This window comes from Carcharhinus amblyrhynchos, chromosome 35, assembly GCF_965287045.1.
Source record: "Carcharhinus amblyrhynchos chromosome 35, sCarAmb.v2.hapA, whole genome shotgun sequence".
Taxonomy (NCBI): Eukaryota; Metazoa; Chordata; class Chondrichthyes; order Carcharhiniformes; family Carcharhinidae; genus Carcharhinus; species Carcharhinus amblyrhynchos.
Window position 1 is genome coordinate 5036777 of NC_137358.1, and position 18999 is coordinate 5055775.

General features: G+C 39.9%; 1 protein-coding gene across 1 annotated transcript in view; it reads right to left on the reverse strand.

Moving 5' to 3' along the window:
* The window catches only part of LOC145361591 (kinesin-like protein KIF18A), a 79021-nt gene extending 60395 nt beyond the window's left edge, over positions 1–18626 (reverse strand). The window contains exons 1-4 of the mRNA XM_080217437.1: positions 18276–18626; positions 12703–12860; positions 5035–5139; positions 187–297 (exon numbers count right to left, since the gene is read on the reverse strand). Coding sequence (XP_080073563.1) covers positions 187–297; positions 5035–5139; positions 12703–12860; positions 18276–18594 — 693 coding nt within the window. The 5' untranslated portion in view covers positions 18595–18626. The remainder of the gene's footprint in view (positions 1–186; positions 298–5034; positions 5140–12702; positions 12861–18275) is intronic.
* Between the last annotated feature and the right edge of the window lie 373 nt (positions 18627–18999).

Here is an 18999-nt window from a genome sequence, read left to right on the forward strand (position 1 = left end):
ATAGGGTCACAACAGAAGAGCAACTAGTGAGGTGTGAATGCTGATAGTAAAATAATTAAAATAATTTACAACTGGTCTGAGGTTTACCCAATTACATTTGCACTCACAATCCTAAAAATTCTTAAAAGGTCCTGTGGATGACACGAAGAGTGGAAATATTTTAACAGAACAACAATTTTATTTCACCTGAAAGACAGCATGGGATCGTGAGGATGAGGCGTTTGCATCAGTTGGATGTTGTGTCCTGTTCAGGTTTCCATTTGCCAACATCTCTAAAAGCTCTTTGGCAGATTTGGGCTGCAGGAATAGACAAAAAGTCCTTAAGAAAATAGCTTTTTAATTCAGAAAGTTGTTATTTTTCTGAAAGGGTTTACACAAACATTTATCAGTGATTTCTAGTGTGTTATTGCTTGTATATTGAGCAAGTGCATAAATATTTAGGTCCAAAAGCTTAACATTATTAGGTCAAGCAGAATACATAACCAAATAGTCATGGGTAACAAATACTGGCGTTCCCTTTTAAATGAACGAGGAAGCAATTTTAATGCCAAGTTGCTACCCTTTCATGTCTCAGGTATAGATTTATTAATAAAGTGTAAATGTCTCTGCACTTTGCTATTAAATGTCATTGATAACTTACAGCATCTTAGAAAAGTGTTGATTTTGCCCAATCCTCCTCTTTCCATTTAATCCCCAGTATAAAAAGGGTTTGCATTTATATAGTGTCTTTTATGACCACTGGACTTCTGAAAGCACATCACAGACAATGATATGTGCTTTATTACATTGTTGTAATAGAGATGCAGCAGCCAATATGTACATAGTGAACCTGCGATAATGGCCAGATGGTCAGTTTTGGAGATATTGATTAAGAGATAAATAATGGCTGAGACATCAGTGTGAATGAAACCCTGTCCATCATGCAAACCAGCCTCCCATCCATCAGCTTCACCTATACTTCCCGCTGCCTTGGACAAACAGCCACGTAATCAAGGATCCCACGCATAAGTCTGAGATCGTCTACCAACCAACTTGAGAACAGCTTCTTCTCTGCTGCCTTCAGACCTTTGTATATATATTATTGTCAATCTGATCTTCCTATGAACCCTATCTGTAATTGCAACACTATATTCTGTACCCTCTCCCTTCCTTAGCCCTTGTGTACTCTTTGAGCAGTATGCTTTCTCTGTACAGCATATAAGAAACAATACTTTTTATTGCATGCCAATACATAGAACATAGAACATAGCAGCGCAGAACAGGCCCTTCGGCCCACGATGTTGCGCCGACCAATTAAGAGAAAAGCAATGACCCTCTAACCTAAATCAATCCCTTTCCATCCATAAACCTATCCATGGACCTCTTAAACGCCCCCAAACTAGGCGCATCTACAACTGCAGCAGGCAGGGCATTCCATTCTCCCACCACCCTCTGGGTAAAGAGCCTACTTCTGACATCCGTCCTATAACTACCACCCCTTAATTTAAAGCCATGTCCCCTCGTGCTAGCTTTCTCCATCCGAGGAAAAAGGCTATCACTGTCCACCCTATCTAAACCTCTAATCATCTTGTATGTTTCAATAAGGTCTCCTCTTAGCCGCCTTCTTTCCAACGAAAACAACCCCAAATCCCTCAGTCTCTCCTCATAGGACCTTCCCTCCATACTAGGCAACATCCTGGTAAACCTCCTCTGCACCAATGCCTCCACATCCTTCCTATAACGTGGGGACCAGAACTGTACACAATACTCCAAGTGCGGCCGCACCAGAGTTTTGTACAGTTGCAACATGACGTTGCGGCTCCTAAATTCAATCCCCCTACCAATAAACGCCAAGACACCGTATGCCTTCCTAACAACCTTATCGACTTGATTTCCAACTTTCAGGGATCTATGCACATATACACCTAGATCCCTCTGTTCGTCAACACTATTCAGAGTCCTACCGTTAGCCCTATACTCTACACATCAGTTATTCCTGCCAAAGTGAATTACCTCACACTTTTCCGCATTAAACTCCATCCGCCACCTCTCGGCCCAGCTCTGCAACTTGTCCAAGTCTCTCTGTAAACTATGATACCCCTCTTCACTATCTACCACTCCTCCGACTTTGGTGTCATCAGCAAATTTACTAATCCATCCTTCTATACCCTCATCCAGATCATTTATAAAAATTACAAACAGCAGTGGCCCCAAAACAGATCCCTGAGGCACACCAATACGTGTGATAATGATAAATCAAATCAAATCCTTTGTTGCAACTCCATGCTTGAATTTCTCCAATCATGTTTTCGTCCATCATGACTCTGAAACAGGTCCCTTTGAAGGAACAATCAATATTCTGTGACAGGGCACATAGTGAACACTTATCCTCATCAACCTCTGCATCCTTTGGCACAGTCGATCAAACTATCCTTGTCCAACATTCTCCTTAACTGTCCAACTCTGTTGGACCTGCCCTGGTTCAGTTTGAATGTAGCCATAGCAACCCTAACAATAGCTGGTCATTGTGGCATCATCTAAAGCCATGGGGTCAGTCTCCATATTTATAGTGACAACAGCCAGCTCAAACTCTTCACATCTTTCGACCACTCCATTGCTTCTGAGTTTTCCATTTGTTTGACATCCTATCCTGGATAATTCAAACTTTCCTCAATTTAAATGCTGGGTAGATGGAAACTGTTCTCTTTAGACTGGATCTAAAACACCATTCCATCTCCCTCCCCAGATATTGTCTTCTGTAAAGTAGCTTACCTGCCATTTTGGCATTCTGCCAGGTTTATCTAAGAGTCTACTGTCTACAGCTTTTAAGTAGAGATTATATAGGACATTTGTCATATATCCTTAACCTCAAATACAGATGAGCAAATACTGAAATGTCTAGTTTAACACAATCAGGTTAATGACATAAAACACAATCTCTTAGAAAGTGTTCAGTTTAAGCCCCTAATGAGGGGTCTGTTCAACATCACTTTGGTTAAATCAAAAGGTCTGCACATATCGTGAACAGGCAGCAAACAGGAATCTCTCAGACTTATTCTAAAACGAAAAGTAATTTAGCAATTGATTGCAGCCTCACATGCTTGGGACAGCTGGCTGGGTTTGGACGCTGTCTCTTGTTCTCCCAAACTGACGAATATCAAGAGATTTTTTTCCCCTTTTGAATATTAACTTAATTTCCCATATATGGTCACATTTGTGACTTTCACAATTCACTTAAATCATCATGTTTAGCTTGCAACCCTTTGGTTATTGAGTGTAATGACACTAGGCAATGTATGGCCCTTAACCTATCAGATTGCTGAACACAAATATCCATAGTAGTCTGATCAGTATCCTAAGTCATCATCCAATCTTTACTGCAAAAGGAAGTAGTTGCAGTTTACACAGGAGTCCATTCAGCAATTAACATTCTTTTACCATATTCCTCCCAGCTAACAGTCTATTTAGTTTATATGTGCATCTTTGTGAAGTGTTTTCAAATGTAACTATAGTCCAATTCAATATTTTGTCATGTCAACCAGCTTATTCTGTTTAATAATTACGCCTATCCTGAACTGCCCACTCCATGCATATCCCCACTAAAAAGGTGGCTTTCTTCCACCTCTGGAACATTGACTGCCTCTGCCAAAAATACTACTGAAATTCACACCTGTGTCTTTGCCCCATCCTGATTTGATGATTCCAATGTTCACCTGCCCAGCCTCTACAAACCTAAGCTCATCCAAAATTTAACCTACCCTACACCAAGATACACTTTTTTTTTCATATTTAATATACATTCATTCCCAGCCTCTCGATGCCTTTAATTTGGAATTCACATACATATGCTTAGATCCCAGTGTGGCCCCATCCCTATCTATTTCAGCAACCTTCAGGAATTCTACAACATTTACTTCTCTCCCCTATTCCCAGAACAATGTTCCTTGCTGGCTTCTTGAGCATGCATCCCTTCCTCTTTATCCAACTTCGCCCGTTATGTCATCGGCTATGCGAATTCTATGCTTCAGATTCCCTCCCTAACTCTCTACGACCCTAACTCAGGTTCGCTGTGTGGTATCTGAATAGCTGGATGGCCTCGATTGTTATATTACACATCGTACCCAACCCCAACCAGCTCTTAAAGTTAGATGGTGAGAATAGTAATTAATTCATGCCAAAAATTTTAAAAAGTACAACATATGCTTATAAAGCTTTGACAAAGGGTCATCTGCTCTCAAAATGTCAGCTTTTTTCTCTCCTTACAGATGCTGCCAGACTTGCTGAGATTTTCCAGCACTTTCTCATATACTTAAATGAAAGGCCAATTATGGGCAGCACGGTGACACAGTGGTATCACGACTGCCTCACAGTGCCAGAGACTCGGGTTCAGTTCGAACCGTGGATGCCTGAGTTGTGGCGTTTGCACATTCTCCATCTGTCAGTATGGGTTCCCTCTGAGGGCACCTATTTCTTCCCACAATTCAAAGATGTGCAGGTTAGGAGGCTTGGTCATGATAAATTGCCCCTTTGTGTCCCAAGCTATGTAAGTTAGTTGCAATAGCCATGGTAAGTGTGTGTGGTTATGGGGATAAGGCGGAGAAGAGTGCCTGGTTAAGATACCATGCTTGGGTATAGACTCAGATGGGCCAAACAGAATTAATTCAAAAGGCTACTCCTACTTGTATTCAAATCTTTACAATGTATTACCTTACAGTACAGAAACATTTACTCCTCTCCCCTATTCCCAGAACTATGTTTTGGCCCAACAGGCACATGCCGGTGTATATTTGGTACCTTTAAAGAATATAAAAATACACACTAATTCACCATATAATGCAAAATCTTGGAAAATATTTCTTAAACATGGTTAAACCAAATTTTCCGGATGCTCCAAAAACCATTCTTACCACTTAAAGATTGAGCCTATGATAAATTGAAATTATGGGGCACATATAATTTATGTTAAACATGACTTATTGATGCATATATTGATAACAGTGAAATGATAAAAAGCAGCTGGGTGCTTGCAAACATCACAATGACCATGACTCCTACCTGATGAAAGCTTAGTCTTTGGACAACTGTTCCTTTCTGAGGGTCCTCTCTTACTGCCAGTGAGCCTTTAGGTTCAAGCAAGTCTTGAATCTGTTCATTGTACACCTGGCAAAGAGGGGAAAAAAACAAATACACTTAATACCAAATGGCTCAGGAGCAAAAGGCATTGATTGTCACATTGAGCAACACAAATCAGACAAATTCTTTCTTAAACTGATCCTTGCTCAACACCAAATTAATTGACCTCAACGATAAAAACCACAGACAAATACAATGAGATCAAATTTTTAATGCCATGGTTGGCGTAAAACATGTACAGCTTTTACAATAGGTAATGAATAACATTGAATATATTGAGAACAAAAAAAAAGAGTGAAGGAAACTAAATATGCGTTTTTTTTGTCTCAGGAAAAGTCCTTTTGAAATGAAATCTACCATCCTTTCCTGGTCTGGCCCAATCAACAGCAATGACTCTTAACTACCCTCTGAAACGACACAGCAAGATGCTCAGTTCAAGGATGGTTTTGGATGCGGAAAGATTCCTGACCTTGCCAACAACACCAACATCCCATGAAAGAATAAATAAGGCACAAGTAATGTATACTATAACAAGTAGTATTCCATAACATCCATTATTAGTAGGTAATAATTAGTATTTACGGGAATTAGAACTGGATAACTGTATTTTGCATTACAATCGGATCTTCTTAACCTGAAACCTTTTCCTGGAGAATCCAAGATCGTTTCTCATTTGGGAAAGAACTTTACTTAAAAGCTCAAAACACTTACTGAAAAATATCATGCTCTTAGGATAATGCAAGAAGAAAATTGAAAAAAAAACCTCAGAAGAACAGTAATGTCTCTCCAAATAAACAATATTTACCTGGCAGGGTGATTTGTTTTTGATTCGATTTATTATTGTCACATATATTGGTATACAGAGAGAAGTATTGTTTTTTGCACACTGTACAGACAATGCATACTGTTCATAGAGAAGGAAAGGAGGGATGCAGAATGTAGTGTTACAGCCATAGCTAGGGTGTAGAGAAGGATCAACTTAATGCAGGGTAGGTCCATTCAAAAATCTGATGGCAGCAGGGAAGAAGGTGTTCCTGTATTGTTTGGTACACAACCACAGGCTCCTGCATCTTTTTCTCAATGGAAGAAGGTGGAAGAGAGAATGCCCAGGGTGCATGGGGTCCTCAATTATGCTGGCTGCTTTACTGAGGCAGCGGACAGTGTAGGCAGAGTCAATGGATGGGAGGCTGATTTGCATGATGGATTGGCTACATTTACGACCTTTTATAGTTTGAATCGCTTCGTAGCTTTTTGGCCGAAATCAAGCATCAGATCAAGCCCAAGATGGGGTGCAATGCCTTTTCTTGTCAGTTTGGATCTTGTATGTCTCTTTTGTGGGGACCATGAATTGGATTCAATTTGAATTGGGCTTTTGGAGCAAGCAAGGAGGTGGATTTGGGTCAGCCTGGCCTACTCTGCACATTGCCTTTATAAATTTAAGAATGGAGTAAAAGTTTTTAAAAATACAAAGCCAGGATGCAATAACTGTACACCCAGAATAGACTCGTTCATTTATGCAAGGACAATAGGTGCACTGCAGGCAAGGCCTTGATTTATCACTCAGTCATGGCCCATTTGCTGACAAAAAGATCAGCAGATTCTAATGCAAAATACAGTAATCCAGTTTTAATTCCTGTAAATATTAGCTATTACCTACTAATAATAGATATCATGGAATACTACCTTGTTACAGTACATTACTTACACTATATTTATTTATTCTTTCATGGGATGTTGATGTTGTTGGCAAGGCCAGGAATTTTTCCCCATCCAAGACCATCCTTGAACTGAGCGCCTTGCTAGGTCGTTTCAGAGGGCAGTTAAGAGTCACCCACATTGCTGTAAATCTGGCCAGACCAGGAAAGGATGACAGATTTCCTTCCTGAAGAGTGCTGGTGAATCAGATGGATTCTTACAAATATACATGGATGTTTAATAGAATGGTGTTGTTTGTGAGGGGAACATAATACAAAAGGAGGGTGGTTATACTTCAGTTACACAGATATTGGTGAAACCAGATCCGCAGTACTGTGCACAGCATTCATCTCCTTATTTAAGGAAGGATGCAAAAGTGTTGGAAGCAATTCAAAGAAGGATTACTAGACTAATACCTGGAATGGGAGGTTGTCTTATGAGTAAATGTTGCTCAGGTTAAGCTTTTACTGACTCGAGATCAGAAGCATAAGAGGCAAATTGATTGAAACATAAGGTCCTGAGGGTCTTGCCAGGCTGAAATTGGAGATGTTTCTTCTTGTGGGAGAATCTAGAATAAGAATCCATTTCAGACAGAGCTGAGGAGTTTTTTTTCTCTCTGAGGGTTCTGAGCGTTTGGAACCTTTGGAAAGCAGTAGAAACAGAATCTTCAAATTTTTTTAAAAGTGGTAGATAGATTCTTGATAGGCAAGGGGGTAAAAGGCAGGAATGTGGAGTTGAGGTTACAATCAGATCATCCATGATCTTACTGGATGGTGGAATAGGCTTGAGGGGCCTACTCCTGCTCTTAATTCATGTAATGATAGTTCAATAGTCACTGAGAGACTAGCTCTCAATTCCAAATTTTAGGTCATGAATGTAGCCCAGTCCATCACGCAATCCAGCCTCACATCCATTGACTCTGTCTATAGTTCCTGCTGCCTCAGCAAAGCAGTCAGCATAATTAAGGACCCCATGCATCCCAGGTATTCTCTCTTTCACCTTGTTCCTTCGGGAAAAAGATACAAAAGTCTGAGGTCTCGTTCCAACCGACTCAAGAACAGCTTCTTCTCTGCTGCCGTCAGACTTTCGAATGGACTTACCTTGCATTAAGTTCTTTCCCTACATCCTAGCTATGGCTGTGACACTACATTCTGCACTCTCTCGTTTCCTTCTCTATGAATGGTATGTTTGTCTGTATAGCGCGCAAGAAACAATACTTTTCAGTGTATGTTAATACATGTGAAATAATAAATCAAATTTTATTAATTGAACTTAAATTCTATCAGTTGCTCTGGTGGTATCTGAACCTGTGTGTATGCCCAGAGGTTTAAACCGGGTCCGTGAATTACTAGCCCAGTGACATTACCTATATGCCACCATCTCCCTCCAATATGTGCTAGCTTAAACCTGCAGAAAAAAGGATTCAAACCATAGAAAATTAAATTCTAGTAAAACAAAACATTCCAGTATAAATATTGTAGTATTAATAATTATATTCTATTAAACATGTTTGGATTGATATGTGGGAACATCCTGTTCATTAGACGATTTCATCTAACAAAGTCTAACAACAATGTCACAAAGTGTATGTATATGTTGTTGACTGAGGATGGATCATCAGATAAATGTGTGCCCATTATATAAATACTTGGTACATTATAAATGTGAATTTGCTACTTGCACTTTCAATCATTTTCTCAGTGAAAGTTACAATTACTGAAGACAGCCCTCCGGGCAATGAAACAAGAACAAAGGATGCTTGAAAAACTTAGCAGGTTTGCCAGCTTCTATCAGGGGAAAAACAAGTTAATGTTTCGAGTCCATAGACTCTGTCAGAACTGAAAGGATAGAGAATGTAGAAACTGCAACTATAGGGAATAACAAATCTCTCAAAATCTCTGATAATTACAAGAACTAATGCTTATATAGTTTACAACTTAAGAATGACCTAGAAAATAACCGCAATGTCATGTACAAAGTGCACGGCAATCACATTGAGCATCAATTAAAAACCTGATACAAATCTGTCCTTGCAATATACATCATTATGACTGACCACAAGATCGCGATTTCTGCTTGATAAGACTCAAACTTGTAGCTCAATTTTGGAATATGCACATGTACGCGCCACTGAGAATTAGATCCTCAAAACCTGAGGTACCAAGAAAATTAAAAAGCCATGAACTTGTTATGGAAAGCAAGAATGTAGCTACAATAATTAAATATTTTGCATCGATAATATTTAGCCAGCCTTCTGTTGAAATGGACCAATATTCCTACCCTCTCCTTTTCTATAACATGGAATAATCAACAATCAGAAATTACAAGGCAACCATGTCAGATTTTTACCTATTTTTAGTATTTATCTTAAAAGAACAAACCTAGGTTAGAGAGCTTCCTTGAGTGGAACAATTAAAATTGGACAAAATGCAACTTCAGCAAACTGTCAATTTAGTGCATGGTTCAGGACAAACGGAAAGCACAAAATGATTACATTAGGTTGCATGTTTTATGGCATGATAAGTCATAATAGACTAGGCTGAAATGAGCAATCAACAATGCAACCTTCAGGACAGAAGGGACTGAGAATGAGTGAAGATGGAGGAGGAAGTTCTGCAGACTGTTTGTGTTAATACTGGTCCTGTGAAACACTTTGGAACATTTTACTGCTTTAGAAGTGCTGTATAAATGCAAGTTGTGTGTCAGCTGGGAGAACATGCACTCAACTTCTAACTACAACACACAAGAGGGCAAGAGCCCAATTAACATAAATCTGTGAAAAAAGTTATCAAGCAAGAATTTTAAGAAAAAAAACACATTTAGACCTGTTCAGCAGTTAAACATTGGTTTACCTCCTTTACTAGTCCTGTCTGGGTCACCAGTTATTCTGTTCCTGTTATGATGTAACAACTCCCAGGTCCTTTTTTTTCTCCTTACTCCAGTTCTATTTAACCCTCATCATGTAGTGTCTGTACTTTGCAAGATGATTATATATTTTTGTACATAGATGGCATAAACATTGTCAACGTCAAACGTCCAAGAGCAAAACTTCTAAAATGAACCTGCCAGTTGTGCCACAGCATGGTCTGCAATCGTTTCTGCAATCTATCTCTGACTGATCCCAGAATTTGAAACACACTGTTATTTCACAGATGTGGTTAAACACTACACATCTTGTTTCACTGTCCCTTCATTCCCCATCTAACAGCAGAACATGGTAATTTAAAATGGGCACCAACATTTCTGATTATTTTAGTACAGAAAGGAGAACAGCTGAGGGTTTTTATTGAACAAAATGGCAAGGCTACTTAAGGCTATGCATAAAAACCGTTAGCCAGCTCCACAGAAACGGAATCAAAGTGCTGTTTCTGCTTAATGAAACATACAATCAACATAGAGAATTGCTAGTTCCTTGAAGTCATGCTCCAAGACGTAGCTTTTCTGTATTTGCTGAATTTGAAAGCTTCCTATTTCTCACTGGTAGCTAATCTCCTAGAATCTATAGTAATAGTATTAAATCTTGTCAGAGTAACAGTTTGTAGCATTTCAAACCTGGCGGCATTCAGCCAACATATTTGTAACAGTATGAAGGCAAATACATTATTAATTCACACTCATCCTAGTTTATGTCAATGGTCGATATGAATTTAACAGCTAAAACAAAATCATTACTACATCAGACATGATACCTACACAGCAATCCGGCTTAGCTACCTACAGCTCTATTCATGTGAAGCAACTAAAAGGCAACTTTGTGAAACCACTTTGGTTGATAGCAGCCATGAAGCTTGGAGGAGTTTACAAAATGGCAATCTCAGGGAATTCAGAATTCCACTTGAATCAAAACTCGATGGTTTGTAACCATCACCTGAATGAACCCAAAGATGAGACTGCTGCTTGTTAATTTCATTTACCCATTTAAAAAAGATCATGTGAAAGCTTAATTTATTCCAATTTGGCTCAGATATTCTGGCAGCAGTTGACATCACAGCCAACGGCAACAGCCTATGTGCTCAGAATTGTTAGTGCTTCAAGTTTGAACGCCACCATGCAACCACTGTGATGTAATGCCTAGTTTAGGCTATTTAGTTTGACTACGGAGTGAAAAATGGTTGAATAGTTAACCCATCGCCGTTCAGTACCACGCAGAGGATCAACATTTACTGATATAAGTTGCCTGAACTATGTGGAATTTTTATTTATAGAACTGGGATTTGATGGGGATCCGTTTTCAAAATTGGCCAGAAGATGGAAAAACAAAATATTTGTGGACCCAGGCAAAGTCCCAATACTGCTGGATACAGATGAAAATCTTCAGTCTCAAGTAATCATGCCCTGCTGCTACAAACATCCACGAGCTCTGCTGAGAATTTCTCTCACACACGAACAATTATTCTTCATCAGTCTCGACTATTGTTCATTTGATCTGATCACTTATATAAGCCAGTAATGGAACTTACTTGTAACCAGCCTCTCCCAGTAGCCATTATCGTTTGTAGTCTGCTCACAAAACATCTACCCCTTTCAACACGGCAGCTTAATTTGAGTTGTAAGTAGATCAATAGTTGATTACACTCCATTGTGATGTCACCAACACAGAATAGTCACACTGAAGGGAAATTGACTGTAGCATTAGTTAATGAATTCTTTGCTGGCAAATTGAATTGAAGTAACATTATAATTGCTCCAACATTAGTGACCAGCTTTCAGTTCCTTAGGGCTCAAGCTCTGGAATTCCTTCCATACCTCCTCCAAGGTCCTCCTTGAAGTACATTGCTGCCCCAGCTTTTGAGCTTCTGATTATCATGAATGATCATAAAACCTTACTGTACAGAAGGAGGCTATTCTGCCCATCAAGTCTGCACCGACAACAATCCCACTTAGGTCCTATCCCCCACATATTTACCCCATTAATCTCTCTAATCTACACCTCGTGGAACACTAAGGGGTAATTTAGCATGGCCTAATGTACCTAACCGGCACATCTTTGGACTGTGGGAGGAAACTGGAGCACCCGGAAGATACCCACGCAGACATGGGGAGAACATGCAAACTTTGTACAGATAGTGACCCAAGCTGGAAATCTGGAGCTGTAAAGCAGCAGTGATAACCACTGCACCACCACGATGCCAACTGCGGCACTGCTGCCTGTGTGGAATTTGCACATTCTTCCCATGTCTGCATGGGTTTCCTCCGGGTGCTCCAGTTTCCTCCCACAATCCCAAAGATGTGTTGGTTAGGTGTATTGACCATGCTAAAGTGTGGATTTTCACAGTAACTTCATTGCAGTCTACTTGTGGCACTAATAAATAAACTTTAAATCTTTAATATTTCTCCTGGCGTAGCTTTGCATAGTAATATCCCCCGTGCTGCCTGCATGAATATTTTGTTATGTTAAAAGCAATATGTAGATATAAATTGTTGCAAAACAATGGATTTATTTATTTGTGGGATTTGGGCATCACTGGCTGGCCAGCATTTATTGCTCATTCCTTGTTGCTCTTGTTCAGAGGGCAGTTGAAAGTCAACCACATTGCTGTGGCTCTGGAGTCACATATAGGCCAAAGCGGGTAAGGACGGCTGATTTCCTTCCCTGGAGGACATTAGTGAATCAGGTGGATTTTTCTGACAATCGACAATGGTTTCATGGTTATCAGTAAATTCTTAATTTCAGATGTTTTTTAAAATTGAATTCAAATTTGACCATCTGCCATGGCGAGGTTCAAATCCAGTTTCCCAGAACATTAGCTGAGTTTCCGAATTAATAGTCTAGCGATAATACCACTAGGCTATTGCCTCCCCTTGATAACGGGAAAGTGATGTTAAACAGGATTCAATAAGGTTCTATCAATATACTTACACTTAAGTGTATTTTCTTTTAAAAAGTCTACTTGCCTCCAAGTATGAAACAGCAACTTCACATATTTTCTCATCTTTCATTTCTTCGATTCTTTCATACAGGTCCACCATAGTGTGATACATCACACCAGGCTGATCAGCACTGCCCAACATTGTATGGGTTTTCCCAGATCCTGTTGCGCCATAAGCAAAGACTGAAAAATAAAATGCACAGCACATTAGAAATGCTCAGTGCTCCTACATGAACACAAGAAGAAAGGATAACTGTGATATAAAGTAGTATTGCCTTGTCAAGCGAGAATTCTATCACTATATATCTTTAGAGAAGGATAATGTAAAATCTAGTTAGGTACAATTATATCTATAAAAGATTGTCTGTCAGTGGCAGGGCAAGGGCAAGGAGAATGGGGATGAAAGAGGGCAGGGAGATAGGAAGGGACTGCAGGATGGCACAGTGGTTAGCACTGCTGCCTCACAGTGCCAGGGACCTGGGTTCAATTCTGGCCTTGGGTCACTGTCTGTGTGGAGTTTGCACATTCTCTGTGTGGGTTTCCTCCTGGTGCTCAGGTTTCCTATTACAGTCCAAAGATGTGCAGGTTAGGTGGATTGGCCATGCTAAATTGCCCCTTAGTGTCAGGGGATTACAGAATCATCTAATTATACAGTGCAGAACCTGGTCATTTGGCCCATCAAGTCTGCACCGACCACAATCCCACCCAGACCCTTTCCCCATAACTCCATGTATTTACCCTAGCTAGTCTCCCTGACATTAATGGCAATTTAGCATGGCCATTCAACTTAATGCGCACATCTTTGGGCTGTGGGAGGAAACCAGCAGGATGCATATGTGGGGTTATGGGAATAGGGCTTGGGTAAATACGTGGGGTTACAGGAATAAAATCTGGGTGGGATTGTGGTCAGTGCAGACACGAATGGCCTCCTTCTGTACTGTAGGGATTCTACGAATCTATGGTTAAAGGAACAAGAAATCTTACACTTTTTGCCTCATGGCTTCAGCATACTTCAAAGTGCTCCACAACCAACTTACAACTAATTTTTAAATTGAGTATAGAAAATATAGTAGACAACTTGCAAACAACAAGGTCATACAAAAGCAATGTGATAAATAAATAAGTGAAACCATAAGTAGGACTAGGGGGCACAGCCTCAAGATAAAGGGGAGGCGGTTTAGAACGGAGTTGAGGAGGAACTTCTTCACTCAAAGGGTGGTGAATCTCTGGAATTCTCTGCCCGTTGAAGTGGTGGAGGCTGCCTCGCTAAATATTTTTAAGAAGCGGGTTGATGGGTTTTTGATAAGAGAGGGGATTAAGGGTTATGGGGAGAGGGCGGGAAAGTGGAACTGAGCCACAACAGATCAGCCATGATCTTATTGAATGGCGGGGCAGGCTCGAAGGGCTAGATGGCCTACTCCTGCTCCTATTTCTTATGTTCTTATGAAACTATGAGGGAGAAGGGAAGAGAGAATAATGCTGATTATTGGATATAAGGAGATTCAAATCGAGCATAAATACCATTGTGCACTTTTTGGCTCAAATGTCTGGATAATCTGTGTAAGTTAATCAGAGAACCAGCATCACAGATTTTGAGATAAATATTGGCCAACACACAAGAGAAAACATCCCTGCTTTTCAAATAAAGCTTTGGGATCATTTCTATCCATTTCAGAAGGAAGATAGAGCCTCAGTTTAACATTAGGTGTGAATGAAGGCAGAGGTTTACCATCTCAGTACTACACTGAAGTTTTACCCTAGATTTGAGAGAGGAGGTAACTGGTATATTGAGGAATTTACAATTGAGATGGTTGTGTTAGAAAGGATATCTTTACTTAAATTTGATAAGGAACCAGATAAGATGCATCCAAGGATACTGAGGGAGGTCAAAGTGGAAATTTCAGAGGCATTGGTGATAATCTTCCAGTCTTTCTTGAGACAGGGCGGTGCCAGAGGACTGGAGAATTGAGAATGTTGCCCCCTTGTTACCCTCAAAAAAGAGGGGTAAAAGGATAATGCTGGCAACTGTGGACCAGCTTATTTGACTCCACTAGGGAAACTTCTAGAAATTACAGTTTGCGACGAAATCATCAGTCACTTAGACAAGTGCAGGATAATTAAGGAAAGCTAGCATGGGCTCATTAAAGGAAAAAACATGTCTGACTAATTTTTTTGAGGTGGTAACAGAGAAGGTTTATAAAGGCAATGCTGTTGATATGGTGTCTGTGGATTTTCAAAAGGAGTTTGATACAGTGCTACAGGTACATTACACAAAGATAAGCCATTATCAGCACGATCACCAAACTATACTTGCTATTCTGGAAATGGGAGAGACTTAATAGACCAAATGGTATAATTCCAATTAATTCTGCTGTATAACATTGCACTTCTGCTCAAAAGGACTTCATATGAAGCCTTCACTGTGGGTCACTCAGTCACAGAGGTTTGCAGCATGGAAACAGGCCCTTTGGGCCAACTTGTCCATGCTGCCCTTTTTTTAAACCCCTAAGCTAATCCCATATCCTTCTATAACCATCTTATCCATGTAACTATCTAAATGCTTTTTAAAAGACAAAACTGTACCTCTGGCAGTTTGTTCCAGACACTCACCACCCTGTGTGTGAACAAATTACCCCTCTGGACATTTTTGTATCTCTCCCGTCACCTTAAACCTACGCCCTCTAGCTTTAGACTCCCCTGCCTTTGGGAAAAAATATGACTACCTACCTCATCTATGCCTCTCATTATTTTATAAACCTCTATAAGGTTACCTCTCAGTCTCCTACGCTCCAGAGAAAAAAGTTGCAATCTATCCAGCCTCTCCTTATAACTCAAACCATCAAGTCCCATTAGCATCCTATTAAATCTTTTCTGCACTCTTTCTAGTTTAATAATATCCTTTCTATAATAGGGTGACCAGAACTGCACACAGTATTCCAAGTGTGGTCTTACCAATATCTTGTACAACTTCAACAAGACGTCCCAATTCCTGTATTCAATGTTCTGACTGATGAAACCAAGGATGCTGAATGCCTTCTTCACCACTCTGTCCACCTGCGACTCCACTTTCAAGGAGCTATGAACATGTACCTCTAGATCTCTTTGTTCTGTAACTCTCCCAACGCCCTATTAACTGAGTAAGTCCTGCCCTGGTTCAATCTACCAAAATGCATCACCTCACATTTGTCTAAATTAAGCTCCATCTGCCATTCATCAGCCCACTGGCCCAACTGATCAAGATTCCATTGCAATTGGAGATAACTTTCTTCACTGTCCACTATGCCACCAATCTTGGTGTCATCTGCAAACTTACTAACCATGTCTCCTATATTTTCATCCAAATTATTAATATAAATGACAAATAACAGTGAACCCAGCACCGATCCCTGAGGCACACGTGGTCACACTTAAAGAAATGGTCACTCTTAAAGAAATGGAAAAATAATGCACTAATGACTATGTGTTACTTGTCTCAAAAATGACAGAGTCAGAAGTAACCACTGTTGACTTTATTTTGCCTTCACCCTGATTGAACCAAACTACGAATAATGGATAAGCTATTCTATAAATCTTCAAAATAAACTCATCAGACCATTGCTGACGGAATTTATATTAATAGTAAACAAGAATGATTTTAAGGCTAGTTTGAAGTGAGCTACCAAAATAACAGAAGTTCAAAAATACTCAAGTGACTGGCTGCGAATTCTCTGCTTACAACACTTCTAGCCTGTAATGGATTGATTGCAATGTTGCCTTGGGGGGTTTAGTATAAAACAGCAATCATGGAAAGGGTTAACATTGATTACAGTTCAACATTCCAGCATTAATTGCAAACATATTTATGCTGTTGATCATTGACAGACTGTATTTCAGAGGTTATTATTAAATTCAAGCAACATTGACCAGATTTAGTTTAAACTCTAAATTTTAAAGCCATATCTAATATTTTCTGACAGTCTTTATACTGTTAATTTCTTTGATGCACAATACTAGTTTTTCTGGCTACTGAAATGCTTTAAAGCTAGCACTCAATTGAGTGGAATAAATGATCAAATCTATGTTTTAATACAAATAAAATAGAAAATTCTGGGATACGGCTGTTGTGGAGAAACAGAACTGGCTCTGATGAAAGGTTATTGACTGAAATGTTAACACTTTTTCTCTCTACGAATGCTGCCAAACCTGTTGAGAATTTTCAGCATCTTCTGTATTTTATTTTTGAACAAGATAAGCTACTATCTTGTAGAAATGAAAGAAAAAAAGGGGACAGTGGGGAGTGGGGGAGGAAATGGGAGGAAGCTAATTGAAAATGCATGATACATAAGATTTTCCCACCCCCTGGGCAAATGGTCCAATTCATGAACAGGTTCCATTGTAGACTTTTGTAAACAACTGGAAGTAGTATCATAGAATCCCTAAAGTGAAGGAGGAAGCCATTCAGCCCATTGAATCTGCATTGGCCCTCCAACAGACCCTATGCACTATGACCCTACACATTTAACCTGCTAATCCCTTATAACCCACACACCCTGGGACAGTAAGGGGGTAATTTAGCATGGCCAGAACACCTAACCTACAATCCTGGGACACTATGGACCAGTTTAACATGGCCAATCTACCTAACCTGCACATCTTTGGAATGTGAGACGAAACCGGAGCACCCAGAGGAAACCCACGCAGACACAGGGAGAACGTGCAAACTCCACACAGTTAGTCACCCAAAGCTGGAATTGAACTCGGGTCCCTGGAGCTCTAAGGCAATAGTGCCAACCACTGTGACACCGTGCCACCCATGAATGAATGAATTAACCCAAACTATACTGCATCGCAATTTGCTTAATATGTAATCTCAAGGGACAAAAAAAGACTCAAAGTGGTGTCTGAAAGAGACAGTTGTTGTTGGGATTAAAATTACATACTGGGATAATGTGAAATCAATGACTGCAAAGTCTACCTGCCTCAGAATTTAAAATATGCTGGCCTGAACAATTTATTAATTGGTTCCCCTTTGCACACCTAGGTTATGGTTAAAGCAATACATGAAATATACAGATAAGCAAATACATCATCTTAACACAACTACCTATGCTAATTGTCTACATCAAAGATTGTTATCAGTAATGTAACTGCACGCTTCAACACAATGACTGAAATGAATTCCAAAAGGTTAACTCAAGTGAAGAGGTGGTCTTGTGGCATAGTGGGTAGTTTCCCCATCTCTGAGCCAGAGGTTCTGGCTTCAAGTCTCACTCAGGGTTGATGGTCAAGAAAGGTGTGTTCATAATGTGGCCCAAATGTTTGATATCAACTTGCAAATCCTTCAAAAACTTGCCAACGGCAGGCGGTGAGAGTGGGAAATTCCTGGTCAACCATGTGAAAGAAATTGGAGCCTCCACAATCATAATCCATAGCTCCCATTCTGGCTTGGGTGGATTTGGGACCTACTTCCTCGTCTAACACATGGCAGAGGTTGTGCTTTTGACCACAGAACTGAATTAGCAGCTCAAGGCAGCTGTGTAGATTCACAAATGTACATTTACTCTGAAAATATAAAGTTACTTGCTCCAATACAAACTGTAATGAAGCTTTAAGCCTTACCTGAGCAATTGTATCCATTCAAAATGCCTTCCAAAATAGGTTTTGTCGTGAACTCAAATATCTCTTGCTGTGTAGAGGTTTCATTAAAAACTCTATCAAACACAAACTTCAGATCCTTGTTTTTCCGATGAGGCATCTCCCGGTCTCTGAACCTTGTTCCAGAAAACACATCATCGTTTGTGTCTTCCTTTGGGTCAAAGACCAGAACGTTTTCATCTACTGCTTCTACAACTGCACGACTATTGCTCTCCTGCTCTCGTTGATTTTGTGGCCGTATTCGGACAACTACAGAAACATTTCCCTCTTCTTCCAGCACCATGGTAACGATAATAACTCTCACTGATCCTGCTTCTTCTTCTACCTGTAACCCAAGACAACAAAGCCAAATAAAGAATTGATAAAGACTATTCAGAAGGCAAGCAGATTGGGCAGCATTTGAATTTACCTCCTAGAAAATCTGACATTGTGCCTCTGACTGCCCGGATCCAAATCTCACCAAGTCATCAGGTGAGGATGTATTTCTGTGTATATTTCAAACCTCAGTTTAAGCATGCTGAATGTAGTAAGAACAGAGACGCCATTCAAGTGTCCTAAGTTGATGTTTTGTTAAATCAAGGTAAAAATGACCAAGAAAATGGTTTAGGAGAAAATACCAACAGAAAAGAGCCAATCACCTGCTTTCAGGCAGAGCACACATGAACGAATGATGTATCCCAAAAAAAAG